The 26,664-nt window shown below is 36.8% G+C and overlaps 5 protein-coding genes across 12 annotated transcripts; 4 read left to right on the top strand and 1 right to left on the bottom strand.

The window, feature by feature from the left end:
• The first annotated feature begins 748 nt into the window (after positions 1-748).
• Positions 749-7,173, top strand: LOC132838531 (CD276 antigen homolog). The gene is made up of 4 exons (XM_060858910.1): positions 749-785; positions 1,227-1,270; positions 4,833-5,147; positions 6,971-7,173. Exons 1-4 carry the CDS (start codon positions 760-762, stop codon positions 7,078-7,080), a joined length of 495 nt encoding a protein of 164 aa, XP_060714893.1. The 5' UTR covers positions 749-759; the 3' UTR covers positions 7,081-7,173.
• LOC132838529 (uncharacterized) lies at positions 1,926-15,132 on the bottom strand. 5 transcript variants are annotated; one of them, XM_060858901.1, is made up of 5 exons: positions 13,185-13,313; positions 12,467-12,579; positions 12,117-12,330; positions 2,603-3,293; positions 1,926-2,427 (listed from the first exon to the last, which is right to left on the bottom strand). In XM_060858901.1, exons 3-5 carry the CDS (start codon positions 12,129-12,131, stop codon positions 2,306-2,308), a joined length of 828 nt encoding a protein of 275 aa, XP_060714884.1. In that variant the 5' UTR covers positions 12,132-12,330; positions 12,467-12,579; positions 13,185-13,313; the 3' UTR covers positions 1,926-2,305. The 5 variants fall into 5 exon arrangements, with proteins under 5 accessions (XP_060714884.1, XP_060714886.1, XP_060714885.1 ...); XM_060858903.1 differs by lacking the exons at positions 12,117-12,330; positions 12,467-12,579 and adding an exon at positions 14,660-15,132; XM_060858902.1 differs by lacking the exon at positions 13,185-13,313 and having other exon boundaries at positions 12,432-12,571.
• Positions 8,959-13,896, top strand: LOC132838530 (butyrophilin-like protein 10). Of its 3 annotated transcripts, XM_060858907.1 has the most exons (5): positions 8,959-9,085; positions 10,563-10,603; positions 11,204-11,521; positions 12,367-12,505; positions 13,229-13,896. In XM_060858907.1, exons 1-4 carry the CDS (start codon positions 9,012-9,014, stop codon positions 12,495-12,497), a joined length of 564 nt encoding a protein of 187 aa, XP_060714890.1. In that variant the 5' UTR covers positions 8,959-9,011; the 3' UTR covers positions 12,498-12,505; positions 13,229-13,896. The 3 variants fall into 3 exon arrangements, with proteins under 3 accessions (XP_060714890.1, XP_060714891.1, XP_060714889.1); XM_060858908.1 differs by lacking the exon at positions 12,367-12,505; XM_060858906.1 differs by having other exon boundaries at positions 12,367-13,896.
• A 2,703-nt stretch (positions 15,133-17,835) lies between the features above and the next one.
• Positions 17,836-22,846, top strand: LOC132839046 (uncharacterized). Of its 2 annotated transcripts, none has more exons than XM_060859793.1 (5): positions 17,836-17,939; positions 18,071-18,421; positions 18,831-18,965; positions 22,224-22,312; positions 22,613-22,846. In XM_060859793.1, the coding sequence occupies exons 1-5, from the start codon at positions 17,915-17,917 to the stop codon at positions 22,685-22,687; spliced, it is 675 nt and encodes a 224-aa protein (XP_060715776.1). In that variant the 5' UTR covers positions 17,836-17,914; the 3' UTR covers positions 22,688-22,846. The 2 variants fall into 2 exon arrangements, with proteins under 2 accessions (XP_060715776.1, XP_060715775.1); XM_060859792.1 differs by lacking the exons at positions 22,224-22,312; positions 22,613-22,846 and adding exons at positions 19,376-19,464; positions 19,867-20,562.
• Positions 22,847-23,567: 721 nt separating this feature from the next.
• On the top strand, positions 23,568-26,527 carry LOC132838761 (uncharacterized). Its single transcript, XM_060859330.1, has 5 exons — positions 23,568-23,794; positions 23,926-24,276; positions 24,794-24,928; positions 25,341-25,429; positions 25,832-26,527. The coding sequence occupies exons 1-5, from the start codon at positions 23,770-23,772 to the stop codon at positions 25,922-25,924; spliced, it is 693 nt and encodes a 230-aa protein (XP_060715313.1). The 5' UTR covers positions 23,568-23,769; the 3' UTR covers positions 25,925-26,527.
• The last annotated feature ends 137 nt before the right edge of the window (positions 26,528-26,664 follow it).

The following is a 26,664-nucleotide window of genomic DNA, read 5'->3' as shown; positions in this document are numbered from 1 at the left end:
TCCCAGCCTCAGTGCTGACCGCTCTGCCCACTGCATCGATCATGACGGACAGCTTTGGGAGATTTTGAACAGCTGTTACCGTTTTCTGATTCTCTCGATAAACCAGGGCAATGCTTAATCCAATCAGCAGAACTCCTGTTATCATGGTTCCGAATAGGTAGATATCTTCAATGTCCTCCACAGAAAGAGCCGCCAGACACACGACCCGCCACCTCTCCCACGCGTCCATCGTATAGCCAGCTGCAAACTTTCCGGCAGGGCAGTCAGGTTCCCCCGAACCCAAGCTTCTCGTCGAGAAGATGGTGTCAATTGCATTGAGAGACCAGTTTATCAAATCCATGATATTTTAGTTTGGAGAGCAGTGCGGAGAGAGTCTCTCAAAGTATAAGACAGTAGACGAGACGAAAGAAGCAAAGCAGGGAAAGTAGAGGGGAGGAGAGGGAGAGAAAATGCGACCGCCTTCGTTGAGAGCCAGAGAAGAGACTTTTACACTTCAACGTAGAGATTAAAAACGAGTTATTACGTTATTTTACTATAAACAAAGAAATCACGTTTGGATTAGAAAATTAATATATTAATATCAACTAACAGATACAATATAACTGCAGGAAGTGTCTGACTCCGCCCACTAACGTACCTGATTGGTTCGTCTGAATAATAACACAATATTATAGGTTAGTTAGCAACAGGAAAAGTTTGAAAAAAAAGCGGTTGATTAAGAAAGCATGAGTTTCAGTTGTGTGTTTGACTGCGAGAACCATGAGAGGTCTCACCATCATCTATAGGTAAGAACAGGAGTGAAACTATAAAAACCTTCTTATAGCATATATATTAATACAAATAATAAATCTGTGTATTTAGTGTTCATGACTTTACTCACCGAGATACAGAACAATTATCATTTAAATATTATTGTAATTAACAGAATATTCAGAGATCACAAAGACTTTCTTTTATTTCTTTTGTTATATAATAATCATGACTCTAACAGTATTGTAAATGATCTTTACAATTATTTTATATCTATTTATACAGGGTTATCTGTATAATAATCACTAGGCAATTTGGCAGGTTATTTTTTTATGAATTATCTTCACTCATTTATTTCTTAGGGATGTAAATGTAAGCCAAATCTGTGTCTTCAGCATGCAAATCAGTTTTTTAAAATATTGGTTTAAACTTTTAGAAAACATCCTACTTATTTTATGTGTCATTTTCACTCACAGACACTGGTTCTTTCCCCTGTGCATTGCACTTCTTATAAATGAAGGTAAGTACTAGTGATTTTACTAGGAAGCTGTTTGTTTTAGTTGAGTTACAGAATGAGCTGGAGACGAGTTGGTGAGACTCTGGCTCATAAACGACTTGGGCAGACCTAAAATTATCCTGATCAGCGGACAATTGTAATGCAAGGCATTGTAATGTAGCCAATGATAGATGATGTTTTCCTTTCTTCAGTTTCTGTGTTTGAAAATCTTCTCTCATGCTACATAAGGAGCATTGGGTCCTGCTGTGCTGTAAATTGTGACCCTTTTTACCCTTGCCCATACCTGTCAGTGTACCAAATTTCCACAACATACCTGAGACGGTGGCTTAGTGGTTAGCACGTTCGCCTCACACCTCCAGGGTCGGGGTTCGATTCCCGCCTCCACCCGCGCGGGCAAGAAGTGTATACTTGGAACAGAGTGCCAGCCAATCAAATTGAAGCATTTTTGCTGCTCTCCCAGATGCTAAATGTACGTCACGGTCAATTTTTATGAATTAAAATGTTTGTCTAGACATCGGTTCGAATCCCACTCAGTGCAACTTTAAAAAAATATTCTGCACACTAATTTGTGAACTATAAATACAAATACATATATTTAACACATTTCTGAATAATATATAACGAATTCTGTAAAGTGAGACACACTACATCAAAGAAATAAGTGTAAAACATTATGTTTATTTGGCATTCTAAATACTTTAAAGGAGTAAAACACAATAGAAATAACACACGTAAGAAAAACACACGTAACATATATACATATTAATGCAACATTAAAGACTAATTAAATTAATACACATTTAAATAAAGAGAAAATATATTTACAAAAGTTTACTTTTTAAAGTAAAAGTTTAGTTTTTAAGAAAATTTACAACACTTATTTTTATTTTCTCCTTTCTGCCACCCATCTCTGTCTTTCCATCTCATTCCATCCATTCCAACGGCACAGACATTTGTTAGTGGAACAAGGCCAGAACATGGCCAAAACAGTGACAAAATAAGAAAGGCTTTTTATTCAGACTTGGAGAGCATTTCATATCACAATTCAACAGAACTGTGCTCCAGTGCTGAGCCTGATGTGTAAAAACCTTTTCCTGGTCCCGCAGACCGTCTCAGTTCAGCAGCTGAGGATGATGATGTTGATGACAGTGGTCGTGAAGCTAGTGATAAGCACACAACACATTAACATATACAGCATATTTTTAAGACGTTTGACAAAATGAAAATCCATTTGGAACACAATCAATTCATTACATGCAATCAGTACAGAAAGAAATACTTACTGGACACAACGGCAAACAATTCCTTCACAGAAGCAAAAAATAAACAACTGACCCGTTGGCTTAGAAGCTGCACTTGAGGCAACCACGGGCGGACGGGCAGACTGCATCTGATTACGCAGGTATTGCTGCAGCTTGTACATCCGTGTCCCCGGGACACAAGTTTCCCCCAATATAAAGGATGCGTAACCATCAGCCCTGTTGTTCCAAATCTCCTGCCACGTACTCTTCGCATGAGCACCAAAACCAACCAGCTGGTCACCCTCCGACGAGGCTGCTGGTGCACCTGGATTTTTGGACACATAACTGAACAGGGACTGAATTTCGTTAAAACTGCAGGCATAATTATAAAAGGATAACAGACTGCTCTTGCTGGGTCCTTCTGATGTAAATACTCCCATGGCCTCTTCCTGCTGAAGGTTCTTTATTAGGTAGATGGTGTAACCCATGTCATTTTCAAGAAGCCACCGGAAAGATTTCCCCTTGTACTTTCCAAACTGCAGGATGTATTCACCAAGAACTTCTCTTTTGTCAGAGGCGTCGCCTCCTCTCTGACGGACCACAGCAAGAGCATCTTGCCTGACGAGCTCCTCCTTCTTTGGTGCCGACTTGTCCTGAAGAGCTGGGTTATCTTTGATCACCCTGGCCTCCTCAGTCGGGTCCTGAAGGAGATATCCGAGTGGTCCCTTACGGAACACGACCTTAATGCACCCTGGGCAAAACACAGATTTTTTGAGCATGGTGACCTGTAATACAGAAAGAGTAGTAAATGTTAGATGTTAGCATGTCTGTTTAAAACAAAACCTTACAATAATCTCTATAAAACATTATACACTGTTTGTTTATAATCCCTACCCACCCTGGCCCAAAACTTAACAACCATATGATTTAATTATCAGGCAACACTTAACAACTGTTCCCAGACAAGTCTTTCACACCTAGTGGTTTAACACCTAGGAGTGACTTTGACTGATGTATGGAAAAAGGCAATGGGACATAGGAGCCATCACAGACAAAGAGTTTCACACACTCATTAACATATAGAGTATAACTAACACTAAAAGCATTCAATGTGCTTGAAAGTTTTTAAAACAACTGTTCTGTAAGTCATTAAATACATAAAATCAGAAATAAAGTCATGCTCATTAATAATTTAACTAATAAATCACACAATCATTAAACAAACACTCCAACAGGACACAAATAAAGTCATATAAAATTAGTGTAACACATGTAAACATATAGACACGTTCATATAGACATAAAGTAAACATATAGACATAATGGACACGTTCATTCATCGTTTAGTATGTAATTATCCTCAACAGGACAAAAATAAACTCATTTAAAATTAGTGTAATACATGTAAAACATATAGACACTACAAAAAACCCCAGAAAAAAAGAATAGACACGATAATTCATCGTTTAGTATGTAATTACCCTGGAATATGGATTTATAATTAATATTAACTTAAAATGACTACTGAATAAACCACAGACGATGTGTCCAAGAACAATCACAAGAAAAAAAAACTGTTCGCAGAGAAGCTAATAGGAGCTTAGCATTAACTGTAAAACACAAACGAGTCATTTTAAGGTAACTTACCTGTGATCGACGAGCCGATACTGTTGAATGAAACGAACGGGAGTCGAGCAGCGCGCTTTATCTCACGGCGCATGCGCGGAAACAGCGCCACAAGAGGGTCAGCGGCCGAAAATATACCGCAGCCGTAGTGGTTTAGGACTACCATTGAAAATGAATGGGAAACGGTTTAGGGAATTTTTTTATTTCACGGCGCATGCGCAGATGGGTTAAACAGCGCCACAAAAGCGTCAGCGGCCGAAAATATATCGCAGCCGTAGTGGTTTAGCACTACCATAGAAAATGAATGGGAAACGGTTTAGGGAGTTTTAGCTAAACAATTCACGGCCTCCGCGCGCGTGTGTGGAGTTTGCATGTTCTCCCCGTGCCTCTGGGGTTTCCTCCGGGTACTCCGGTTTCCTCCCCCCGGTCCAAAGACATGCATGGTAGACATGCATTGGCATCTCTGGAAAATTGTCCCTAGTGTGTGATTGCGTGAGTGAATGAGAGTGTGTGTGTGCGCCCTGCGATGGGTTGGCACTCCGTCCAGGGTGTATCCTGCCTTGATGCCCAATGACGCCTGAGATAGGCACAGGCTCCCCGTGACCCGAGGTAGTTCGGATAAGCGGTAGAAGATGGATGAATGAATGAATGAGAATATATATATATGTTTTTTTTTAATTTATTTATTTCTTTTTCAGCCTTGGTGCAGTGCGTCCATATGGTTCATGCTGTTGCAGGACAAACCGTGATCTTGCCATGTTATACACAGGCTATATCGAGCGCGTATTGGCGATACAATGACAGCCGGACGGTTTGTGACATAGTCAAAGGCAAAGTGTATTTTGATGAGCAGCACTCGGTGTACAAGGATAAAGTTGATTATTTTCCAGAAGAGTTACGAAAAGGAAATTTCTCAATTAAACTGTTGGACGTGAACTCGGCCCATCAAGGAATATACACCTGCAACTTTCCTAACACGCTTATTCCAGAGATAACATACCTCATCGTTAAAGGTTTGTACGGGCATTTATATGGTTATAGATCACATATACAATCGACATCATTATTAGGAACACCTGTACTGTAAAAAGACCAGAAGAGTTTTTTTTTCTTGTCCAATTTGGGTTTACGACAAACGGACACGACTGTCGGATTTCGCCCCCTAGTGACAGTCGCACGGAATATGCAATATAATCGTGTAGACGTCAACATGGGAGAGAAGTTAATTCTCGCGGTCTCGGAAAACCCATTACTAGATGATCGTGAAAAAAATGTTCTCCATTAAGGCGCAACTCTTGCACTAAACGGTGATACTCACCGAGACTTTTTCTCCGAGTCAGGTGGTGTTTTATACACACTGATTTGCAATGTTTTCTTTGCGTCTCCAGTAAAAGAGAGTAAAAGCAAGAGCCTGTATTCTCCCTCCATTTATCATGGTGAATGAAGGAATTAATTAATGAAGGAGTAAATACAAACAATCAATACAACAATAAATCCAGAAAGACCGTGAATAATTTTTGAGGAAACATGGACACAACATTAAAAATAATACAATATAAATATTAATAATTTATTACTTTTTATCAATAACAATGTATTTAAAACAAAAAGATTGTTTTTGGTAAAGTTTAAAAATTACTAAAGTTAATATTAATACTTTTCAATAATTCTTATCATCTCGCGCACACGAACCTGATATATCGGATATATCGGCATATCGGATGCGGTGTAGTCGCACAAGTTCAATTTTTTTAACGGATCCAACGCTCAAAACGGATCCGAAAAAAACGGATCCGCAGGTGGTCGGTACCTCACGCAGCGACCTTGCAACTCTCCATAGGAAATGAATGACTTCCGGTTTATCTGCGGTCGTTTGTCGTGTGCAGTTTGAAGGCGGCGGCGGCGATGTGCCGACCGGATGTGATGTATTCTAATGTTGTCCTATCAGGTTCGTGTGCGCGAGGTGATAGAATTATTAAAAAGTATTAATATTAACTTTAGTAATTTTTAAACTTTACCAAAAACAATCTTTTTGTTTTAAGTACATTGTTAATGATTAAAAAAAGTAAAATTATTAATATTTATATTGTATTATTTTTAATGTTGCGTCCATGTTTCCTCAAAAATTATTCACGGTCTTTCTGGATTTATTTTTGCATTGATTGTATTTCTTTATTTGTATTCACCATGATAAATGGAGGGAGAATACAGGCTCTTGCATTTTCTCTCCTTTACTGGAGACGCCAAAGAAAACATTGCAAATCAGTGTGTATAAAACACTACCTGACTCGGAGAAAAAGTCTCGGTGAGTATCACCGTTTAGTGCAAGAGTTGCGCCTTAATGGAGAAGATTTTTGTCACGATCATCTAGTAATGGGTTTTCCGAGACCACGAGAATTAACTTCTCTCCCATGTTGACGTCTACACGATCATATTGCATATTACGTGCGACTGTCACTAGGGGGCGAAATCCGACAGTCGTGTCCGTTTGTCGTGTGCAGTGGCTGCTGGATGCCGCTGTCACAAGACAAGATTGATAAGATCATTGTACACGTGTTCTTAATAATGTGATCGGTATATAAATGTACATACTAATAACTACTTTATCGACTGATCTTTCAAAAATATTTAATTAGCTGTGTTAAAATGAACTTGTGTGATTTTGAATGAATGAATTCGCTACCATGGTACTGTATTAATACAGTAATAGTGATAGCATTGTAGGAGTAACCGTCAGTCATGAAAAATAAGCTCCTCATTACACATTCCTGTAAACCACTGTGAATAACTGTGACTCAAATGCATGACAAGTAAATGCCACATTATTTCTCAACAGAAGTCCGACCAAGAGTGCAGAAAGCGGTTTTTTACAGCGGAGACACTAGGCTACATGCCCACATTTTCTTGCTTTTCTCTGGGGTTCTGTTGGGACTTTACTCCATATGACATTCTGTCGGTTTAAGTAGCCGTATTTTCCTTGGCTCTCAAAGATGCAGTTAACACTGAATGAATTTTTTACAATAAATATTTATTCTTGTATGAAGTCATCTTATTTATACTGAAACTGAGGTGCTTTGGTCATCCAATAAGATTTACAACACACCTGTGATCAAATTGAAGCCTTTTTAAAAAAGGTCAACCACGAAAAGTTGTGTAAGATTTAATATGATGGAACACTTTAAATGAAAATTTAAATATGGAAATATAATTTCAGAATTCTATATAGATCTAATTCACTTTTTACATTAACAGGGTTCATTTTTAAATTCATATCCAGTGCACACTCTTGCATCATTAGTCAGTAGACCTCAGTAACAGTCTAGATTTATTACCACAATTCTTGTACACAATGCACATTGTACAATGTGCATAAAATATCGTGTTAACAGTTTCTGATCATTTGGAAATATTTGTATAAATCAAAACACTTGTTAAAGCAGAAGACTTACATAATTATCTTGGTTATCTGATTTATGTTATAGATAATCATTATAATTAAGAAATTGCAAATAGTCATGATTGTTATAGCTTTCAGCCTTTATAAGGGATTTATATTCATATTGATGAGACGTGGGATGAGTTGAAAGAGTGCACAAGGGTGCGAAATGGGCGTTTGGTACAAATATACATCAAAACAATTTTCTCTACATACAATGATTTATACACATCATGTCATCTAATAAAAACCATATTAAAACTGTTAGATCTCGGTTACGCATGTGCTAATAATCCCAAAGGGGAACAGAAACACAACACAAACAACTTACAATAAGAGTGAAGCATATGCGTTACACAAAATAAACTAACACACAATACCAAAACACCAGGTTGAGGTCCTCAAAAGAGATAACGATCACTCAGATTAAACCAGCACACACTGAAGAAACCACCGCCTCAAAGGGAGAGAAGTCAAAAGCCCCCCCCTTACCGAGACTAAGCTGATCAGTAAATGATTCAGCCTTTTGTGGGATAATGAGAGAAACTGTACTGATATGATTCCCAGTCTTGGTCCTGAAGAACCTGAAGTTCTGGTGTTTGGCTAAGGTGTTGGAAACTAAGCAAAACTGAGGAAGAAACAACACTTTATTAATTCATCTTCCTCTGGTTGTGGCTATAAGCACTGTTAGAGCTCAGATAAGGCTTCTACTTGCCTAATACTATTAATACAAATCTTCATCATCATTTTATCCTTATTTTGCTGACCTTCTTCAGTATTGCAGCTGTCAGAAGCTGACACTAAAACCAAAGTTTTATGAGGTGACACGTTCAGACTTTGGCTTTTTTTTTTGTTTTTAATTATTATTATTGTCACAAGCAACTAAAAAAACAGCTAAATATAATATTGTTAGTTCATTATTACGAAAGTTAAAATAAAAAATAAAGATAAAAAACATCTTCATGATGGTCCAAGGGCAAAGATTCTCTTTTCCTGTTGAAACCCCTGTCCTGTATTTTTTTGTTGTTGTTTTTCCTGCCCTAACGCTCCAATTTCAACCTAATTGACAGGATAGTTTGTCAATTTGCCAATTAGGTGACTTACCTTACTTATTAAGGTAATAGTGTTAGAGCAGTGTGTGTGTAAAACAGAGGTTTATTCAGGAACCAGAACCAGAACCAGATCAGTGAAATGGACTCATTCCAGCAGCCAGTGACGTCATGCGTGTGCAGATGGTTCTGTTCAAATAATTTCACAAGTCAGTGTAGAATTAAGAAAATTATTAATAGGTTTAACGATAACAATACTGTGTAATAAATGTAAAATAAAATGTAACGGGAAAAAATAATACTTTTAATTACGTTACGTTGAGCGGATGTGACGTGGGGGTTTCCGCCTAATAATTTGTATTCAGCTATAAGTATTTTGTGTATATTGGTATATGTTACTGAATTCTGACATTTTTATCTATCATTTTAAGCCAGTATTGATCATGTTTGTCACCGTGGACGAGAGGTATGTATAGTCTAAAACTACGAGTATGAAGCATTGGTGAATTAAATATGCTTTGTGGTGGATGTATGGGGAACCCCCCAGCTAAAGCTAACGCTGGATAAAAGACCCAGAATAACCAACTAGTCACGTACCAATAATCTGGACCTGCTCCATGTAGCGCGAAGGGAAATGTGTTTATTTGGCCCTGACTATATACTTAACTCTCTTACAGGCTCCCAGATTAAATTTACCTCAGTTTTTAACGTATATAACCTGTTTTGGACCACCAAATGGTTTGCACGTGCTATTTATCTATCTATCTATTTATTTATTTATTTGTAAACCAACCGTTTTAAAAACTGCCCTTCAATAAAAAGCAGAAGTGGGGACTCGAGTCATATGACTTCACTCGAGACAGACTTAAGTTAAGAGACTTGTTTGACAAATATTTAGAAAAGACTTGACTTTGACTTGGCATTCATGATTTGAGACTTACTTGTGACTTGCACAAGCATGACTTACTCCCACCTCTGAGAAAGAGTATACGGTCTGAGACACATTAGGTGTGAACTCTGTGAAGCGTGTTGTGGGATGAGATAAACATCAAGATTGTGATCTCTAAAGGCCCTCGGAATCAGGTTTATTGTCCAAGTGTGTTCACACACAAGGAATTTGGTTCCAGCTGTTTGTGACTCTCAAAAGTACAGACATAACACTATAGATTTAGTTTGGACTATACAAGACAAAACGGACTATACAAGACAAAACAATACAGATGATGTAATACAACAGACAGAATGAGTATTAATTATGAATACAGATTATATGACAGATACATATATGTATACATATATATACATATATATGTATACATATATATGTATATATATGTACATAAAGTGTGAGAAGTATGTGGTACTGTAAATAACAATATTGTGTAATATTATGCTTTTGTGCAATATACAGCAGCGTGTGTGTAACGTACAGATGATGTGTTGTGAGTAATATATCTGTGAACTGTGACCCACAGAGCTGTCGCTTACTCAGGATATTTTGATTGCGACATTCTGTATAAACACTAGAGACTGGTGTGTATGAAAGTCCCATGAAATCAGCAGTTTGTGAACTACTCAAAAAAGCTCATCTGGCACCAGCAACTGTGACATTAATGTTACAGAGATCATTCTAATGTTTTAATATGAAGCTTTTGACATATATATTTAATATGAAGCTTTTGAGATATATATATATATATATATATATATATATATATATATATATATATATATATATATATATATATATATATATGCAAATGAGTGGTGGCTATTGCATGCATGTTATTGTCTCATGGTGACGGCAAAACACTGTCTTAAGTCTGTTACAAGTTACAATCCCTTATGCCTTTGTTGTGATTATGAAAAAAAGCCTCAATCTCTATAATCAACAAATACCAGTATTGTGTATTTATTCTGTAATTCTGCTGTTTCCCTCACAGATACTTTTATGTATTTGCCTTCCTGCTGCTGATAAACAACGGTGAGCACTTAACACAGACCACAATATATATTGTTTATAGCGTGAAGAAAATGTGCTTAGAACCGTCACAAGTATTGAACACCTAATCCTCACAGACACATGTCGATCTTGACCCAACTGGTAACACTAAGCAGGAAGTACACAGTGTGATATTTCCCTTCACTGGAGATAAGACGACCAAACGCTGTTCCAGCTTGACGATGCTACTGAGCTCCAAATAAACACATTGGGGTGTGTTAGGGTCAGAGTGAAAGAACTCGAGAATTCTTCACAAAGCCCTAACTCTGACACAAGCCCACTGAACACCTTCAGACCCAACATCAGTGCCTCGTTAATGATTTAGCCACTGAATCAACAAATATCCGCACAGCCATGCTCCAAGATCTAGTTAATTATAACAGCACAGGGGAATTAAACATGGAACAGGATGTTCATCAAATTCACGTCTGATGGTCAGGGGTCACATGGCCCATTTAGTGTAGTTTAGTGTAGTTCTTAGAAAAGGTGATGATTAAACACAGCTTTACTAAAAAAAATGTGACTCATGCAGTCATATTGTCTTGTACACCTGGTTTAAGGTCCTGTTTGTTTGTTTTTCAGTGTTGGTGCAGAGTGTCCATGTGGTTAATGGAACTCAAGGACGTAGCGTCATCTTACCGTGCTCAACCAGTGATGTTAAAACGAACGTGTATTGGCGATACAATGACAGCACCACGGTGTGCGACATCATCAATGGCAAAGCGGACTTTGAGGAGCAGCACGTAAAGTACAAGGGCAGGGTGGAGACTTTTCAGACAGAGTTTCCAAAAGGCAACTTTTCCATCAAACTGAACAACTTGACGATGTTTGATGCTGGAATGTATACCTGCAACTTCCCTAGAACACTTATACCGGTGGCATCGTACCTGAAAGTTACAGGTGTGTAGGACTTGTTTTTCAAACTCTCTTCCTGAAATAATCATATACTATTATTATTATTAACAGGACTGATTCTGGGCTTGGTTGGGGAGGAGACTTGAATTACAGGTTTGCTTTAATGGAGATACAATTCCATATGTCATTTTTGTAAATTGGGTTTGCAAAATTCTACTTATCATTACCCAGCTCTTTTTGGACACGTCATACTGTTATAAAGGAGTACCTGTGCTTGAGAAGCCGAGCTTCTATATAAAGATTTTTTTGGTGTAGACAAATCAAGAAGTGCGGTTTCCACAATGCTGTGGAAAGTACAAGCGTGTAGCAGCAACTGAATTTGACATTTACATGACCTACACAGGGTTTTCCCGCAGAAAATCTGTTAGCTAAGGTGTTAGGGTTGGGCGGCACTTCTTTGTGAGAGAGACCACAGATTCTGTACTACATTTAACAATTATTAAAAACAGGCACGTGCAACCTAACTTGGAGGTGAAGAACTCAAACAACAAAATCACCAGCTAACTTACATTAAATTTGCAAGAACTATAGACTAATACAATAACAGGGTTAAATAAACCCAAAACATAAGTCCACTTACAGTTCTCACGGACATGCAATTATCAACTGGCTAGTTATCCTCCAGACAGTGACGGACCACGTCGTTCTCTCATTTCGGCCGTGTGGCGCGCGTGCCCGCTCGCGGTGTGAAGCACGTCCGTGCTATTCTCCGAGACAACCTAGTTAAGGCGGTAGGGTTTCCCAGCTTAGACGGGCCACCTGAACTGCAAAGTGCTGCGGGAAACCCTGGTTATCTGAACACACAGCATGTTTGTATGAATGTGTTACAGCAACAGAAATCCAAACAAATCAGAGTGTCAAGAACAGAACACTGAGGCTACGGTGTCTTTCTCACCCAATGTATACAATTGAAGACTGGGGAAACATCACCTGGTCTGCTGAATCTTCACTTGTGTTGTGATGCAGATGGTAGGATCAGAATCTGTGCAACATTCTGGAGATGGTGCTGGGACTCGGTGGTGTAATGATCTGGGGAATGATTTCTTGATGCACATTAGACCAATTAGTTAACATGAGTATCGTTGTTGATCACGTGAACATCTCAGACACCATCTCTCTATTTTCTTTTTCTGAAAAAAATTCTGCATGATGAAATCATGGCAATATCCAGAATCTCCAAATCTCCAGTGAAACAAGTTCCTACAAGCTAGAAACTCATTGTTGACATTTTTAAAGCTCTTATTTTGCTTGAATGCAGCCCTGTGGATGTGGATTATTAACATAGTCACATGAGATTTGTGTTTTGATAAAAACATTTCCACACTTCTTCATTGCTACATGATTGATCATCTGCAGTTATTTTTCTCTACAATTATATTAACAGTAGAAGAAATTTGCATAACAACAAAGAAACCTATGGTAAGTACTGCTTAGAAATGCCAATGACCGCATGTTAATCAACCGCCCTCATTCTCCTCGGGGTCTGTTTCTGTTCACTGTTGTTAATGGAAAATTTTTTAACCCAGCATTGTGTAACTGCATGCTGCTATGCTGTGGTACATGAACTTGATTTAAAAAAAAAAAATCATCATAGATAAAACTTTGATCTTAAAACCCATCAAATGTTGTGTACCATAGAAACACTTACTGTTTATGATATAACTCTGTCGACTGTGTGTTTTTGCTCCACAGAGAACGGAAGTGAAAGTCTCGTGAGAAGATCAGACAGTCTTTTGATTTGCCTGCTGGGTTACATGCTGCTGAGCAACTGAATTACCTGAAGAGGACAAAAAGTCAAGTCTGTTATTTGGGTTGCACCTAAAATAGTCCTTACAGCATCTCTTCTGCAGTTTTTGCTCTCATTTCTGCATAGTACAGCATTTAAAAGGCAGGCACGTGTGACCACAGTATTTATTGCTAAAAAGAATTTTTCTTGCACTATGATTATTTTTATATTTTAAAAAACTTTATAAACCATTAGTTACAAACTGCAGTTAAATATGTATGAAACATCAACACAACACTCAGAATATTGTCTCCTTGTGATCTTATAGATGCTAGTGTTTGTTAATCATAAAAAAAATAGACATTGCAGCATTTCAGACTTTACACGACTATATATATGTGAATTAACACTACTTTTGTTAATATTATTATTTATTTAATTCCCACAAATCTCACCTTCATAATACACAAGTGTAGTCTCATTTCAAGCATTTTTCAAGCATTTTTTTATAGAATTTCTTTTTATAGAATGTTCATCTTTGTAAACCTTTTTTTTTTTTACCACATGACTGAATTTGCTGATGCCTAGTGTTTGTCTGTCTTTCCTGAAGTTTAGTAAAAATAGTCATGCTTGAGTTGATCTTTTTTGTGTATAATCTTACTGATAATAGTAGCTTGTTACTTCGAGTTTTATTTGTCTGTGTTTCCTGAGCTTTGGATGTCCATGACCCTGCCACCAGGTCACTAGGTGTCCTTCCTTGGACAACGTTCGGTAGATACTAAACACTGCATACTGGAGAAACCCTTTAAGATGTGCTGTTTTGGATCCGCACTGACCCAGTTATCCAGATCCATAAACCTGACTATTTTCCTGCCTCCGCCATAACTTAAACAACATACAGAGAAAAGACCTACTCCCTTACTGCGTACTTCCTTTGCGTGTTTCACATCCTCAGTCTTTTAAGAAAAACAAAACGGCTTTCAGGTTGCTTTTCAACCTACATTTCAGTGTAAATCGTACAGATAATCCATGTCACAACAACTCATGTTAAACAGACTGGTGTATATAAGTATTAGCTGTCAGGAGAGCAGGTGTTTTGCTCACATGCCACAATAGCAAACGTCTTAAACTATTTAGTGATCTTTTCAAATACAGCTGTCTTAAGATCCTCCTTAGTCTTTAGTGCTTTACAAAACATTACAGATATACAGAAATAGTTTTGCTTTCACATCTTTAAATTGTGTACAAACCCATTAAAAAATGTATTAGAGGAACACTGAAATTATATATAACACCTTGTAAACCATTATGTCAGGTGTAATGCAAATGTTGCCCATTTTATCCAGTCTAAATGCACAGATACAAGCATACAAGAGCTCAGACCATCTCGTACTTACCCTGCTTTATTGTTCATCCAGTTCAGAAACACAATGTTCTGCTTGTTAGAATTGTGTGGTTTCCGTTTATCATCACAGCAGGTTTTGTAAGTCTCATGCACATCAAAGCTTGTTTCTTACTTCCTGTTTGTTTCTCAACCTCACATCTGAGTCGTGATGTTTTGATTCAGCCTTACAGTCTATCTATTTGTATATGTAGAATCAACGTTGTGATGCTGAATTTTATCTGAATCACTTTCTGAACTGCTTTTAAAAGCACTGGATTCCATTTCCAAGCATTTTAATGCACTGAATAATAGACTGTATATACTGGCTTGTATTGGACTGACTAACTTTATACTAATATGTCCAGAATGTCTACAATGCTTCTCCTGCTTTACTGATCAGCTGACAGGTCCTCTGGTTTCTCCCAGGATAGCAGACTCAGGTGTGCTGTTGTCGAGCCATAATATGACTTGATTAGCCTTGAGCCTAGCGCCGCGTTTGCGGCGTCTCCTCGCGCAGGTACCTGCCGCAGGTGAGGACACGGTGACTGAGGTGACATCTAGTGTCGGCATTCGGTACTGCAGCAACAACACTACCCTGTTTATTCCTGTTATAGTTTTCCACTTTGATCAACTAATAGAAAAAAGACATGATTTATTGCAGTATAGCTAGATAATATAATATTATAAACTGTATTGTATAGATCAAGCTACACAAATCTAGATGAACAAGTAAAGCACAACACTGTACAAACTTTTCTCATTTATTATATGGAATCAATCAAAAATAATGTTTTACTGAAACAGAAAATGTTCTAGAAATATTCCATACTACACTACAAATTTTAGTCATTCACAACATTTAAAACAAACACAAACAGGCCCTTTATGTTTTATTTAGGATGTACTTAGTCTTTTGAACATTTGTGACTATATATGAATAAAACAACTATAAGACTGTGTGAACTTTTATTAATATGCTAATAACTATACATTATACATAGACTACAGGTGTATCAAAAAAAAAATTAATTCCCCCAAACACCTGATCGGTTACTTTTCCTACAAATTGTTGAGATCCGGAGTGGATGCTGAGTCCTAACGCATTTAATTAATGTAATGGAGAATTAGTTATGGCAAACTAGGCCTTTTGTGTCTTTTTAAAGCATGGTGCTGAAAACTGGCTTTATTCTTAGTGTACGTGGGTGACATCTACTGGCAATGATGATGATGTGCAGGCAGCCATGACGTCATTAATGGATCTTGCATGTGACGTACACGCTGATTTTCTGAAATTGCCAGTCAAGTTGATGTGATTTGTTTCAGCTGACAGCTCAGACACTGTAATATTCGTTTCTATGCTTCCTTAGAAAAAGAAAATACTGACTAAAGAATTCACTGAAGCTGTTTGTCATATTGTGTGTGGAAATTAATAAATAAAATATTTTGACCTGTGCTTGGTTCTATCACCGATCTCAGTTCAGATGGTCTTTTATTATACATCAACATGCATTTGTGTTATCAATGATCATGTGAAAGTGTTACACATTTAGCTATACATTTTGATTGGTTTCATCAATAAATAATCCATAATACTGCACTATACAATGCTACAATACGCTTTTGAAGCACCAACTGATTCAAACAACAGTCCCATGGCACGGTGGATCAGTAGAAACTCACTAGTCAGTGTCAAAGCCTCAGTGACAAAAGAAACATCATTAAAGCTAACATCATTATTTACATTTCAGGTATTAGTCAGATGACCATATACAGAGCAGATAAATATATCAGTACCCGTTCGTTAAGGTATCAGACTAAGGATACCATGAGTCCCATTACAGATGGGGTCAGTAAGCGGTAGCTAAAGTCAGACACGATTCAAAGCTCAAAGCAAAGATGCTTTTTTTTTTTAGTTTCAATAGTAAACCTCTGGTTGATGCATGAGCGGAAGAAAAGGAAAAAAAAAATACAAAAGTGCGGTTAGGCCACAGTTCCGCTCACTCTCCTCGTGTTTATGAGGATAAATACATATAAAGTGCAGGTTTTTTTCCCTGAGCTCTTGATGCATTTACGATCCAAATGACGACATCCTGATGTCTTTTGTGTGCTTCTGTAGAAAAGTTTCACACAGGTGCAGAAGGACGACGTTTTCACTGTGGTAGAGTTTACACAGTTTCCTCTTAAGGCCTAAACACAGGGCTGTGGTCAAGACCTGCACACACACCATCAGCATCAGGCAGCCTGTGAGAGATACATGTTCTGCTTACGTGCTTGTCTTCTGCGGTGAAATTGCCTCTGATGTGCTTTTTTTACACAAACTGAACTCAAAGTGAAGATTCAGTTATTCAGGCCGATTTAACACATTGTGAACCATTAGTATAGAAGATTGATTTAATGTCTAAAGCTGTAATAAATACTCTTGTAAATAAAACCTTTATTTAAAAAAACATGGGTCTCAGCTTGAATTGTCTCCCTTCTGCTCGAAGATGATGATGATTTAAGACGCACAGGAAATGGAGTGAATTTAAAAAGAATACTCACAATAATCTTTAATATTCATGAGACGATATAAACAAAGGGGTTTTCTGTGGTCTTGAACATCATCTATTGTTATAACACTGGGTTACCACTAGAGGAGCTGAGGGATTATTTGTGTGTGTGTGTGTGTGTGTGTGTGTGTGTGTGTGTGTGTGTGTGTTTGTGTGTGTGTGTGTGTGTGTGATAAACCTGCTTAAATTTCCAAAAATGATAAAGCCACAGATTAGATAGAATCAGCTCTGATTACTGACTGTCTCTCAGACATGTTCTCAGTGTCTGTGGAGCTCCACATGTTCTCCTCATGTCCACATGGACTTCCCTTGGATTCCTCTCACCTAATAAAACATACCAGTTTGTGGACTGGTGTCTCAAAATAACCCCTATTATGAATGTATGTGCAAATGATGCGCTGATAGGGACATGTCCACAAATGGAAGGTCAATTCCAGTTTATTCTTCATACTGGATCCATTATAGTCCCTTCAGATCCCTGACCAGATAAGACATGTTTTACAAATAACTGAAAAATATAACATATAACTTCTGTAAAATCTCCTATTTTTGTACACAGATTAAATAAACATTCTTTCTAAAGTGTGGTGGAGATTTTAGAAAAAAGAATGCGGTCTGAGGACGTCCTCTCTCTCTGTCCTGTGTTTCACGCCTAATAAAAAGCGTTTCCTGACGAAGCAGAGCGACAGAGTGTCGAGAGATCGTGTCGAGCGTTCAGCATGAGGATCATACAACTTCTGCTCTGTAAGCTAAGTTTTTACTCTATGTTTTTCCACATTGTGTTCCTGTCTGCGCAGATGATTGTCTGATTATCAGCAATACACAGGTGTGTGTTTGTGTGGGGGTTTATTTTATTTTATTTTTTATTTTTCTAGATCTGCTTGTGTGCTGTGGAGCTGCTGAATGTTTCACAGAGAAGTCTGTAGATTTGGGACAAAATGTGACTCTAAAGTGTGAAGTGGCTGTGAAAGACGTGTACTGGTTCCTGATGAAGGCGTCAGAACCTCCAGTGTTTATATTACGCTCTTTTAGAAGAAAATCTTTGGATGCACATTACAGTAACACAACCTTCAACAAGAGATTCTCACTTTTGTATAACAGCAGTTTATTTATACACAATATCAGAACTAATGAATTAGGAGTCTATTGTTGTATTCATACTCCTACTGTTTCACCTCTAATCATCAGCCGTGGAATCAGACTTTACATCCAGAGTCACTCAGCTGGTGAGTTTATTAAAAAATTATTTACTGCAATTTCATTAAAGTGACTTTAATCAGACTCTCTGAAAACTTTATTTAATGCTATAGTCTGTCTTTATAGACTCTAAAAATGAATAAACAACAGTTTAAAATAGTTGAAATTATTGGATATTTTCCATTATATGGAATTATAGTGGAGAATATTTTAGATTTATTGCGACATTATTGTGTTGTTGAGGTTTGATGCAAGTGACCAGGACACCACTTTAACAACCGCTGGTCTATAAAGACAGACTATAGCATTAAATAAAGCTGAACTATTTTAAAGGGCTCTGCGGAAATGTATTTTTGGTCCGTGACAAATGTCCAATGTTACACAATATGTTGTAGATAAACAGTTTGTTTAATCTGTTATTTTTAAAAATGTTTCCAGGAAATCAGACCACGATCAGAGAAGATGAACAGATGCAGAATCAGACGGACAAGGAACCTAAAGTGATCTATTCCTTACTTCAACCTTTCATTGTATCAGTATTAATGAACTGCGCTCTGGCTCTTGTGGTTTCAGGTGGGTTTTATTTACAGTATATTCTGCTAATAACTGAGAATGTATTGAGATCTGTTATTCTGATCCCTCTAATAGTCTACTGACCTTAACTATGACGACTAAAATGTACATACTCTAATAGACTCCATTACGGATGAAGCCATTTTTATTAATTGCAGTTTTGTGGTGTTTTTATTTAGTTATAACACAGTTACAGTGTTAGTTAAAATAAACCTTTTAGATGGAGTAATATTTGATTACTTTTGTGCCTAAATAAAGTTAAAAACAAGGTTATATTATTCTGTTAAATAAGTTTTAAACTACAGACTACATACACTGTACATGACATTCAAAACGTCATGCATTACATCATCGATGATTATTGACACACAGCCTTCGTTTAATGTGTTAATTCTGTATTTTTCTGTTAGTTTTTACGGTTGAGCGCTGCAGAAGATCTCCAAAAACCCAAACACAACCTCCTGGTTTACATCAGCAACAGGACAACATCAACCCTGTGGTACCTTTTTTTAGAACAACACACAAAATATCTCAAAATATCACTTTTTAAACATCATACTGCAGACATTCTTCCGAGATTGTCTATGATGCTTCCATAGACATTTTAAACAAAAAAAAGCAGTGTTAAGAGGAAAAATCTGGATCTGGATCTAAGCTGTTAATTGTTTAAGCAATCAATCTGTGCAACAAGAAATATCAGTCAGTCCATGTCATGTTTAACACCTTCAGATGTAAATATCAGGAAATGTCTTCAGTGTATAACATAAAAAGAGAAACATTGTTAGTTGTAGAAATGTTCATACATTTACAACAATTTCACCACTGTGCTGCGTCTTAGACTAAAGAGTCAAGGTGTTAAAGTTGTGTTTATTAATCCGGTCACATCACATTATTCTTTCAGTATGCTGAGGTGCAGTACAACGCGAGAAACAGATGTGTCACCACGACTGGCCCCAACAGCACATACGCTCTACTGCAGGCACCAAACCCGTGACCCGGCAAGATCTCACCCAGAACAGTGACCTCACCCAGACCTCCCACAGCTGGTCCACATCACATGGACTTTATATGCTATTTCTTCTTATTCAAGAATTCCCTTTTTTTAAGCTACTGATTTGTGATGGACAATTCACTAAAGATTCATTTGTGCAGTCAGATGAATCAACTCACAAGCACAAACAAATCTTCATCTTCTTAATTTTTAAAGCTTAATCTTTATAATATAAATCTATATATTTATATTTGAAATGGGATTTTTTTATATGGATGTAGTAGTTACAAATGAAACCTTGACAGTGTTAGAGTTGTGTAAAGAGATTATGTGAAAGAATCAAATCACTGAGGTGACTCAGTGGGCTGAAGTGAGTCATGTCTAGTCAGTGTTCTGGCTAGAAAGTCAGCCACTTTAACAAGCATTTAAAAATAATAAGAAAAAAAACATTCAGTTTGTACTGACAAGACTTTTTGTCGTTATTTGCCCTCTCGCTGGTCGAGAGATTCCCATAATGTGCTGAACGGGTTTCAGATTCAGTGTTTACATTCGGTTTATGTGTCTTAAATATGACCGTGCAATTAAATACAGTATCTTTAGCCTGAATTTTCTCATTGTTATGCTGATTAACACATTACCAAGAGTTTTGACAAGATGTTTAAAGTGATCGTGCTCGACTTTCGTCATCTATCACAAGATGCATGAACATTTAATGTAGCTGTGTGGCAAAAAAAAAAAAAAAAAAACAATGCTGTGAGTCAAATGTAGCTACAGACAGATATTGGGACTTCCTGTCCATACAATTTGTGATTGTTCAGACAGAATCAGTGATTAATTGATGATGTGTTTACACATTTACAGTAGTTTATGATATACAGACTGGTGCTGAATGTCACCTATACTGTCACTTCAGCAGCAGAATGTTCATAGTTTACAAGACCTTTTGTTTAAAAGTGACAGTATAGAGCTTTAATTTTTAGATTAAATACATTAGCTTGTTATAACAAAGAAGCAGTCAAGTGCCACATAGTATACTGTAACCTTTACTAATTAATAAAACTTCATTTCCTTCTCTGTGGTTTTGCACCTTTAGCATTGGGTTTGATTATAAAGTGAAAGCCTGTTGGTCTCAGTACAAGCGGAAGGAAACACTTTATTATGTGTGATTTGTGGCTGAACTGCATGAAGTTTATTTTTTATTTTTATTTTTTTTTTGCAAAGATCTAAATAATCTCTCTAGTTCATTTTATTACTGTTTCATTTCTACCGTGACCAAGAACCCAGAAAGGATTTTTGTGACACTTGTGAAAAACATCACAGTCATATGATTCAACCACTGGACTAACTTTCTTTATACTAATATGTCCAGAATGTCTTTACAATGCTTCTCCTGCTTTAGAGATCATCTGACAGGTCCTCTGGTTTCTCCCAGGATAGCAGACTCAGGTGTGCTGTTGTTGAGCCACAATTCCTCATTTCTTCATGTGTGTTCCGTTGTAAAGAAATGCAGTTCAGTTGGTTGTCGATGGAGTAAAGACTGGATAAAGTATTGGGTATTATGGCCGGTATGACTTGATTAGCCTTGAGCCTAGCGCTGCGGTACCTGCCGCAGGCGAGAACACGGTGACTGAGGAGAGACATCTAGTGTCGGCATGCGGTACTGCAACAACAACACTTTACACTGTTTATTCCTGTTATAGTTTTCACCTTTGATCAACTAATGAAAAAAAAACCCATTAATTATTGCAGTATCTATAATATAATATAATATAATATAATATAATATAATATAATATAATATAATATAATATAATATAATATAATATAATATAATATAATATAATAAACTGTATTGTATAGATCAAGCTACACATATCTTGATGAATGAGTAAAGCACAACACTATACAAACTTTTGTCATTTATTATATGGAAACAGAATCAAAAATAATGTTTTACAGAAACAGAAGATTTTCTAGAAATATTCCCTTTTACACTACAACTTTTAGTCATTCACAAAATATTTAAAACAAACACAAACAGGCCCTTTATGTTTTATTTAAGATGTATTTTGAGAATGTATTGAGATCTGTTATTCTGATCCCTCTAATAGTCTAATGACCGTAAACTACAGACTACATACACTGTACATGACATTCAAAACTAGTCATGCATTACATCATCGATGATATCATCTATATCATTCATTTTTAATAGTTATTGACACACAGCCTTCGTTTAATGTGTTAATTCTGTATTTTTCTGTTAGTTTTTACGGTTGTGTGCTGCAGAAGATCTCCAAAAACCCAAACACAACCTCCTGGTTTACATCAGCAACAGGACAACATCAACCCTGTGGTATGTGTCTTTGTTTGTTTTTTAAAACAACACACAAAATATCTCAAAATTTGATTCTCAAAACTTAATAATCCTTGATCAGAAGCCAGTGTAAAAGAACAAATTCACAGCAGCTCAGTGGTTCACAGGCAAAGTTCTACTACTGTCTCTGATCTCTCTGTTCTTCCTCTTTAAACTTCTCCCATTTAGTGTCGTGTTTATGAAGATAAATACATATAAAGTGCAGGTTTTTTCCCTGAGCTCTTGATGCATTTATGATCCAAATGACGACATCCTGATGTTTTTTGTGTGCTTCTGTAGAAAAGTTTCACACAGGTGCAGAAGGACGACGTTTTCACTGTGGTAGAGTTTACACAGTTTCCTCTTAAGGCCTAAACACAGGGCTGTGGTCAAGACCTGCACACACACCATCAGCATCAGGCAGCCTGTGAGATAAACACGTTCTGCTTACGTGCTTGTCTTCTGTGGTGAAATTGCCTCTGATGTGCTTTTTTTAGACAAACTGAACTCAAAGTGAAGATTCAGTTATTCAGGCCGACTTAACACATTGTGAACCATTAGTATAGAAGATTGATTTAATGTCTAAAGCTGTAATAAAATACTCTTGTAAATAAAACCTTTATTTAAAAAAACATGGGTCTCAGCTTGAATTGTCTTCCTTCTGCTCGAAGATGATGATGATTTAAGACGCACAGGAAATGGAGTGAATTTAAAAAGAATACTCACAATAATCATTGAGATTCATGAGACGATATAAACAAAGGGGTTTTCTGTGGTCTTGAACATCATCTATTGTTATAACACTGGGTTACCACTAGAGGAGCTGAGGGATTATTTGTGTGTGTGTGTGTGTGTGTGTGTGTGTGTGTGTGTGTGTGTGTGTGTGTGTGTGTGTGTGTGTGTGTGATAAACCTGCTTCCATTTCCGAAATAATAAAGCCACAGATTAGATAGAATCAGCTCTGATTACTGACTGTCTCTCAGAGATGTTCTCAGTGTCTGTGGAGCTGCACATGTTCTCCTCATGTCCACATGGACTTCCCTTGGATTCCTCTCACCTAATAAAACATACCAGTTTGTGGACTGGTGTCTCAAAATAACCCCTATTATGAATGTATGTGCAAATTATGCACTGATAGGGACATGTCCACAAATGGAAGGTCAAGTCCAGTTTATATTTCATACTGGATCCATTATAGTCCCTTCAGATCCCTGACCAGATAAGACATGTTTAAGAAATAACTGAAAAATGTAATGCATAACTTCTGTAAAATCTCCTATTTTTGTACACAGATTAAATAAACATTCTTTCTAAAGTGTGGAGGAGATTTTAGAAAAAAACAAAGAATGCGGTCTGAGCACTTCCTCTCGCTGTCCTGTGTTTCACGCCTAACAAAAAGTGTTTCCTGACTTGAAGCAGAGCGACCGAGTGTCGAGAGATTGTGTCGAGCGTTCAGCATGAGGATCATACAACTTCTGCTCTGTAAGCTAAGTTTTTACTCTATGTTTTTCCACATTGTGTTCCTGTCTGCGCAGATGATTGTCTGATTATCAGCAATACACACGTGTGTGTTTGTGTGGGGGTTTATTTTATTTTATTTTTTATTTTTCTAGATCTACTTGTGTGCTGTGGAGCTGCTGAATGTTTCACAGAGAAGTCTGTAGATTTGGGACAAAATGTGACTCTAAAGTGTGAAGTGGCTGTGAAAGACGTGTACTGGTTCCTGATGAAGGCGTCAGAACCTCCAGTGTTTATATTACGCTCTTTTAAAATAAAACCTTTGGATGCACAATACAGTAACACAACCTTCAACAAGACATTCTCACTTTTGTATAACAGCAGTTTATTTATACACAATATCAGTACTAATGAATTAGGAGTATATTGTTGTATTCATACTCCTAGTAGTTCACCTCTAATCATCAGCCGTGGAATCAGACTTTACATCCAGAGTCACTCAGCTGGTGAGTTTATTAAAAAATTATTTTATTAATTAATTTTAATTTCATTAAAGTGACTTTAATCAGACCCTCTGAAAACTTTATTTTATGCTATAGTCTGTCTTTATAGACCAGCGGTTGTTAAAGTGGTGTCCTGGTCACTTGTATCAAACCTCAACAACACAATAATATCACATTAAATCTAGAATTTAATCTTTTAGAAGACAAAGCTCTAAAAATGAATAAACAACAGTTTAAAATAGTTGAAATAATTGGATATTTTCCATTATATGGAATTATAGTGGAGAATATTTTAGATTTATTGCGACATTATTGTGTTGTTGAGGTTTGATGCAAGTGACCAGGACACCACTTTAACAACCGCTGGTCTATAAAGACAGACTATAGCATTAAATAAAGCTGAACTATTTTAAAGGGCTCTGCGGAAATGTATTTTTGGTCCGTGACAAATGTCCAATGTTACACAATATGTTGTAGATAAACAGTTTGTTTAATCTGTTATTTTTAAAAATGTTTCCAGGAAATCAGACCACGATTAGAGAAGATGAACAGATGCAGAATCAGACGGACAAGGAACCTAAAGTGATCTATTCCTTACTTCAACCTTTCATTGTATCAGTAATAATGAACTGCACTCTGGCTCTTGTGGTTTCAGGTGGGTTTTATTTACAGTATATTCTGCTAATAACTGAGAATGTATTGAGATCTGTTATTCTGATCCCTCTAATAGTCTACTGACCTTAACTATGACGACTAAAATGTACATACTCTAATAGACTCCATTACGGATGAAGCCATTTTTATTAATTGCAGTTTTGTGGTGTTTTTATTTAGTTATAACACAGTTACAGTGTTAGTTAAAATAAACCTTTTAGATGGAGTAATATTTGATTACTTTTGTGCCTAAATAAAGTTAAAAACAAGGTTATATTATTCTGTTAAATAAGTTTTAAACTACAGACTACACACACTGTACATGACATTCAAAACTAGTCATGCATTACATCATCGATGATTATTGACACACAGCCTTCGTTTAATGTGTTAATTCTGTATTTTTCTGTTAGTTTTTACGGTTGAGCGCTGCAGAAGATCTCCAAAAACCCAAACACAACCTCCTGGTTTACATCAGCAACAGGACAACATCAACCCTGTGGTACCTTGTTTTAGAACAACACACAAAATATCTCAAAATATCACTTTTTAAACATCATACTGCAGACATTCTTCCGAGATTGTCTATGATGCTTCCATAGACATTTTAAACAAAAAAAAGCAGTGTTAAGAGGAAAAATCTGGATCTGGATCTAAGCTGTTAATTGTTTAAGCAATCAATCTGTGCAACAAGAAATATCAGTCAGTCCGTGTCATGTTTAACACCTTCAGATGTAAATATCAGGAAATGTCTTCAGTGTATAACATAAAAAGAGAAACATTGTTAGTTGTAGAAATGTTCATACATTTACAACAATTTCACCACTGTGCTGCGTCTTAGACTAAAGAGTCAAGGTGTTAAAGTTGTGTTTATTAATCCGGTCACATCACATTATTCTTTCAGTATGCTGAGGTGCAGTACAACGCGAGAAACAGATGTGTCACCACGACTGGCCCCAACAGCACATACGCTCTACTGCAGGCACCAAACCCGTGACCCGGCAAGATCTCACCCAGAACAGTGACCTCACCCAGACCTCCCACAGCTGGTCCACATCACATGGACTTTATATGCTATTTCTTCTTATTCAAGAATTCCCTTTTTTTAAGCTACTGATTTGTGATGGACAATTCACTAAAGATTCATTTGTGCAGTCAGATGAATCAACTCACAAGCACAAACAAATCTTCATCTTCTTAATTTTTAAAGCTTAATCTTTATAATATAAATCTATATATTTATATTTGAAATGGGATTTTTTTATATGGATGTAGTAGTTACAAATGAAACCTTGACAGTGTTAGAGTTGTGTAAAGAGATTATGTGAAAGAATCAAATCACTGAGGTGACTCAGTGGGCTGAAGTGAGTCATGTCTAGTCAGTGTTCTGGCTAGAAAGTCAGCCACTTTAACAAGCATTTAAAAATAATAAGAAAAAAAACATTCAGTTTGTACTGACAAGACTTTTTGTCGTTATTTGCCCTCTCGCTGGTCGAGAGATTCCCATAATGTGCTGAACGGGTTTCAGATTCAGTGTTTACATTCGGTTTATGTGTCTTAAATATGACCGTGCAATTAAATACAGTATCTTTAGCCTGAATTTTCTCATTGTTATGCTGATTAACACATTACCAAGAGTTTTGACAAGATGTTTAAAGTGATCGTGCTCGACTTTCGTCATCTATCACAAGATGCATGAACATTTAATGTAGCTGTGTGGCAAAAAAAAAAAAAAAA

This window comes from Tachysurus vachellii, chromosome 23, assembly GCF_030014155.1.
Source record: "Tachysurus vachellii isolate PV-2020 chromosome 23, HZAU_Pvac_v1, whole genome shotgun sequence".
Lineage (NCBI taxonomy): Eukaryota > Metazoa > Chordata > Actinopteri > Siluriformes > Bagridae > Tachysurus > Tachysurus vachellii.
Note: the sequence above shows the minus strand (reverse complement) of the source record. Positions and strands in the feature narration are given on the sequence as shown.

What these genes read in the sequence shown, in the direction of transcription:
- LOC132838530 (XM_060858907.1), top strand. Translation starts at nt 9,012, where the DNA reads ATGTTACTGAATTCTGACATTTTTATCTATCATTTTAAGCCAGTATTG. An exon ending in CCTGCTGCTGATAAACAACG is followed by an intron (nt 10,604 to 11,203) that starts GTGAGCACTTAA and finishes TTTGTTTTTCAG; the next exon opens with TGTTGGTGCAGAGTGTCCAT. An exon ending in ATCGTACCTGAAAGTTACAG is followed by an intron (nt 11,522 to 12,366) that starts GTGTGTAGGACT and finishes AATGTGTTACAG; the next exon opens with CAACAGAAATCCAAACAAAT.
- LOC132838531 (XM_060858910.1), top strand. Translation starts at nt 760, where the DNA reads ATGAGAGGTCTCACCATCATCTATAG. An exon ending in GGTCTCACCATCATCTATAG is followed by an intron (nt 786 to 1,226) that starts GTAAGAACAGGA and finishes TTTCACTCACAG; the next exon opens with ACACTGGTTCTTTCCCCTGT. An exon ending in AACATACCTCATCGTTAAAG is followed by an intron (nt 5,148 to 6,970) that starts GTTTGTACGGGC and finishes ATTTCTCAACAG; the next exon opens with AAGTCCGACCAAGAGTGCAG.
- LOC132838761 (XM_060859330.1), top strand. Translation starts at nt 23,770, where the DNA reads ATGAGGATCATACAACTTCTGCTCT. An exon ending in CATCCAGAGTCACTCAGCTG is followed by an intron (nt 24,277 to 24,793) that starts GTGAGTTTATTA and finishes AAATGTTTCCAG; the next exon opens with GAAATCAGACCACGATTAGA. An exon ending in TCTGGCTCTTGTGGTTTCAG is followed by an intron (nt 24,929 to 25,340) that starts GTGGGTTTTATT and finishes TTTTTCTGTTAG; the next exon opens with TTTTTACGGTTGAGCGCTGC.
- LOC132839046 (XM_060859792.1), top strand. Translation starts at nt 17,915, where the DNA reads ATGAGGATCATACAACTTCTGCTCT. An exon ending in GATCATACAACTTCTGCTCT is followed by an intron (nt 17,940 to 18,070) that starts GTAAGCTAAGTT and finishes TTATTTTTCTAG; the next exon opens with ATCTGCTTGTGTGCTGTGGA. An exon ending in CATCCAGAGTCACTCAGCTG is followed by an intron (nt 18,422 to 18,830) that starts GTGAGTTTATTA and finishes AAATGTTTCCAG; the next exon opens with GAAATCAGACCACGATCAGA.
- LOC132838529 (XM_060858901.1), bottom strand. An exon ending in TGCAGCTTCTAAGCCAACGG is followed by an intron (nt 2,428 to 2,602) that starts GTCAGTTGTTTA and finishes GCTTATCACTAG; the next exon opens with CTTCACGACCACTGTCATCA.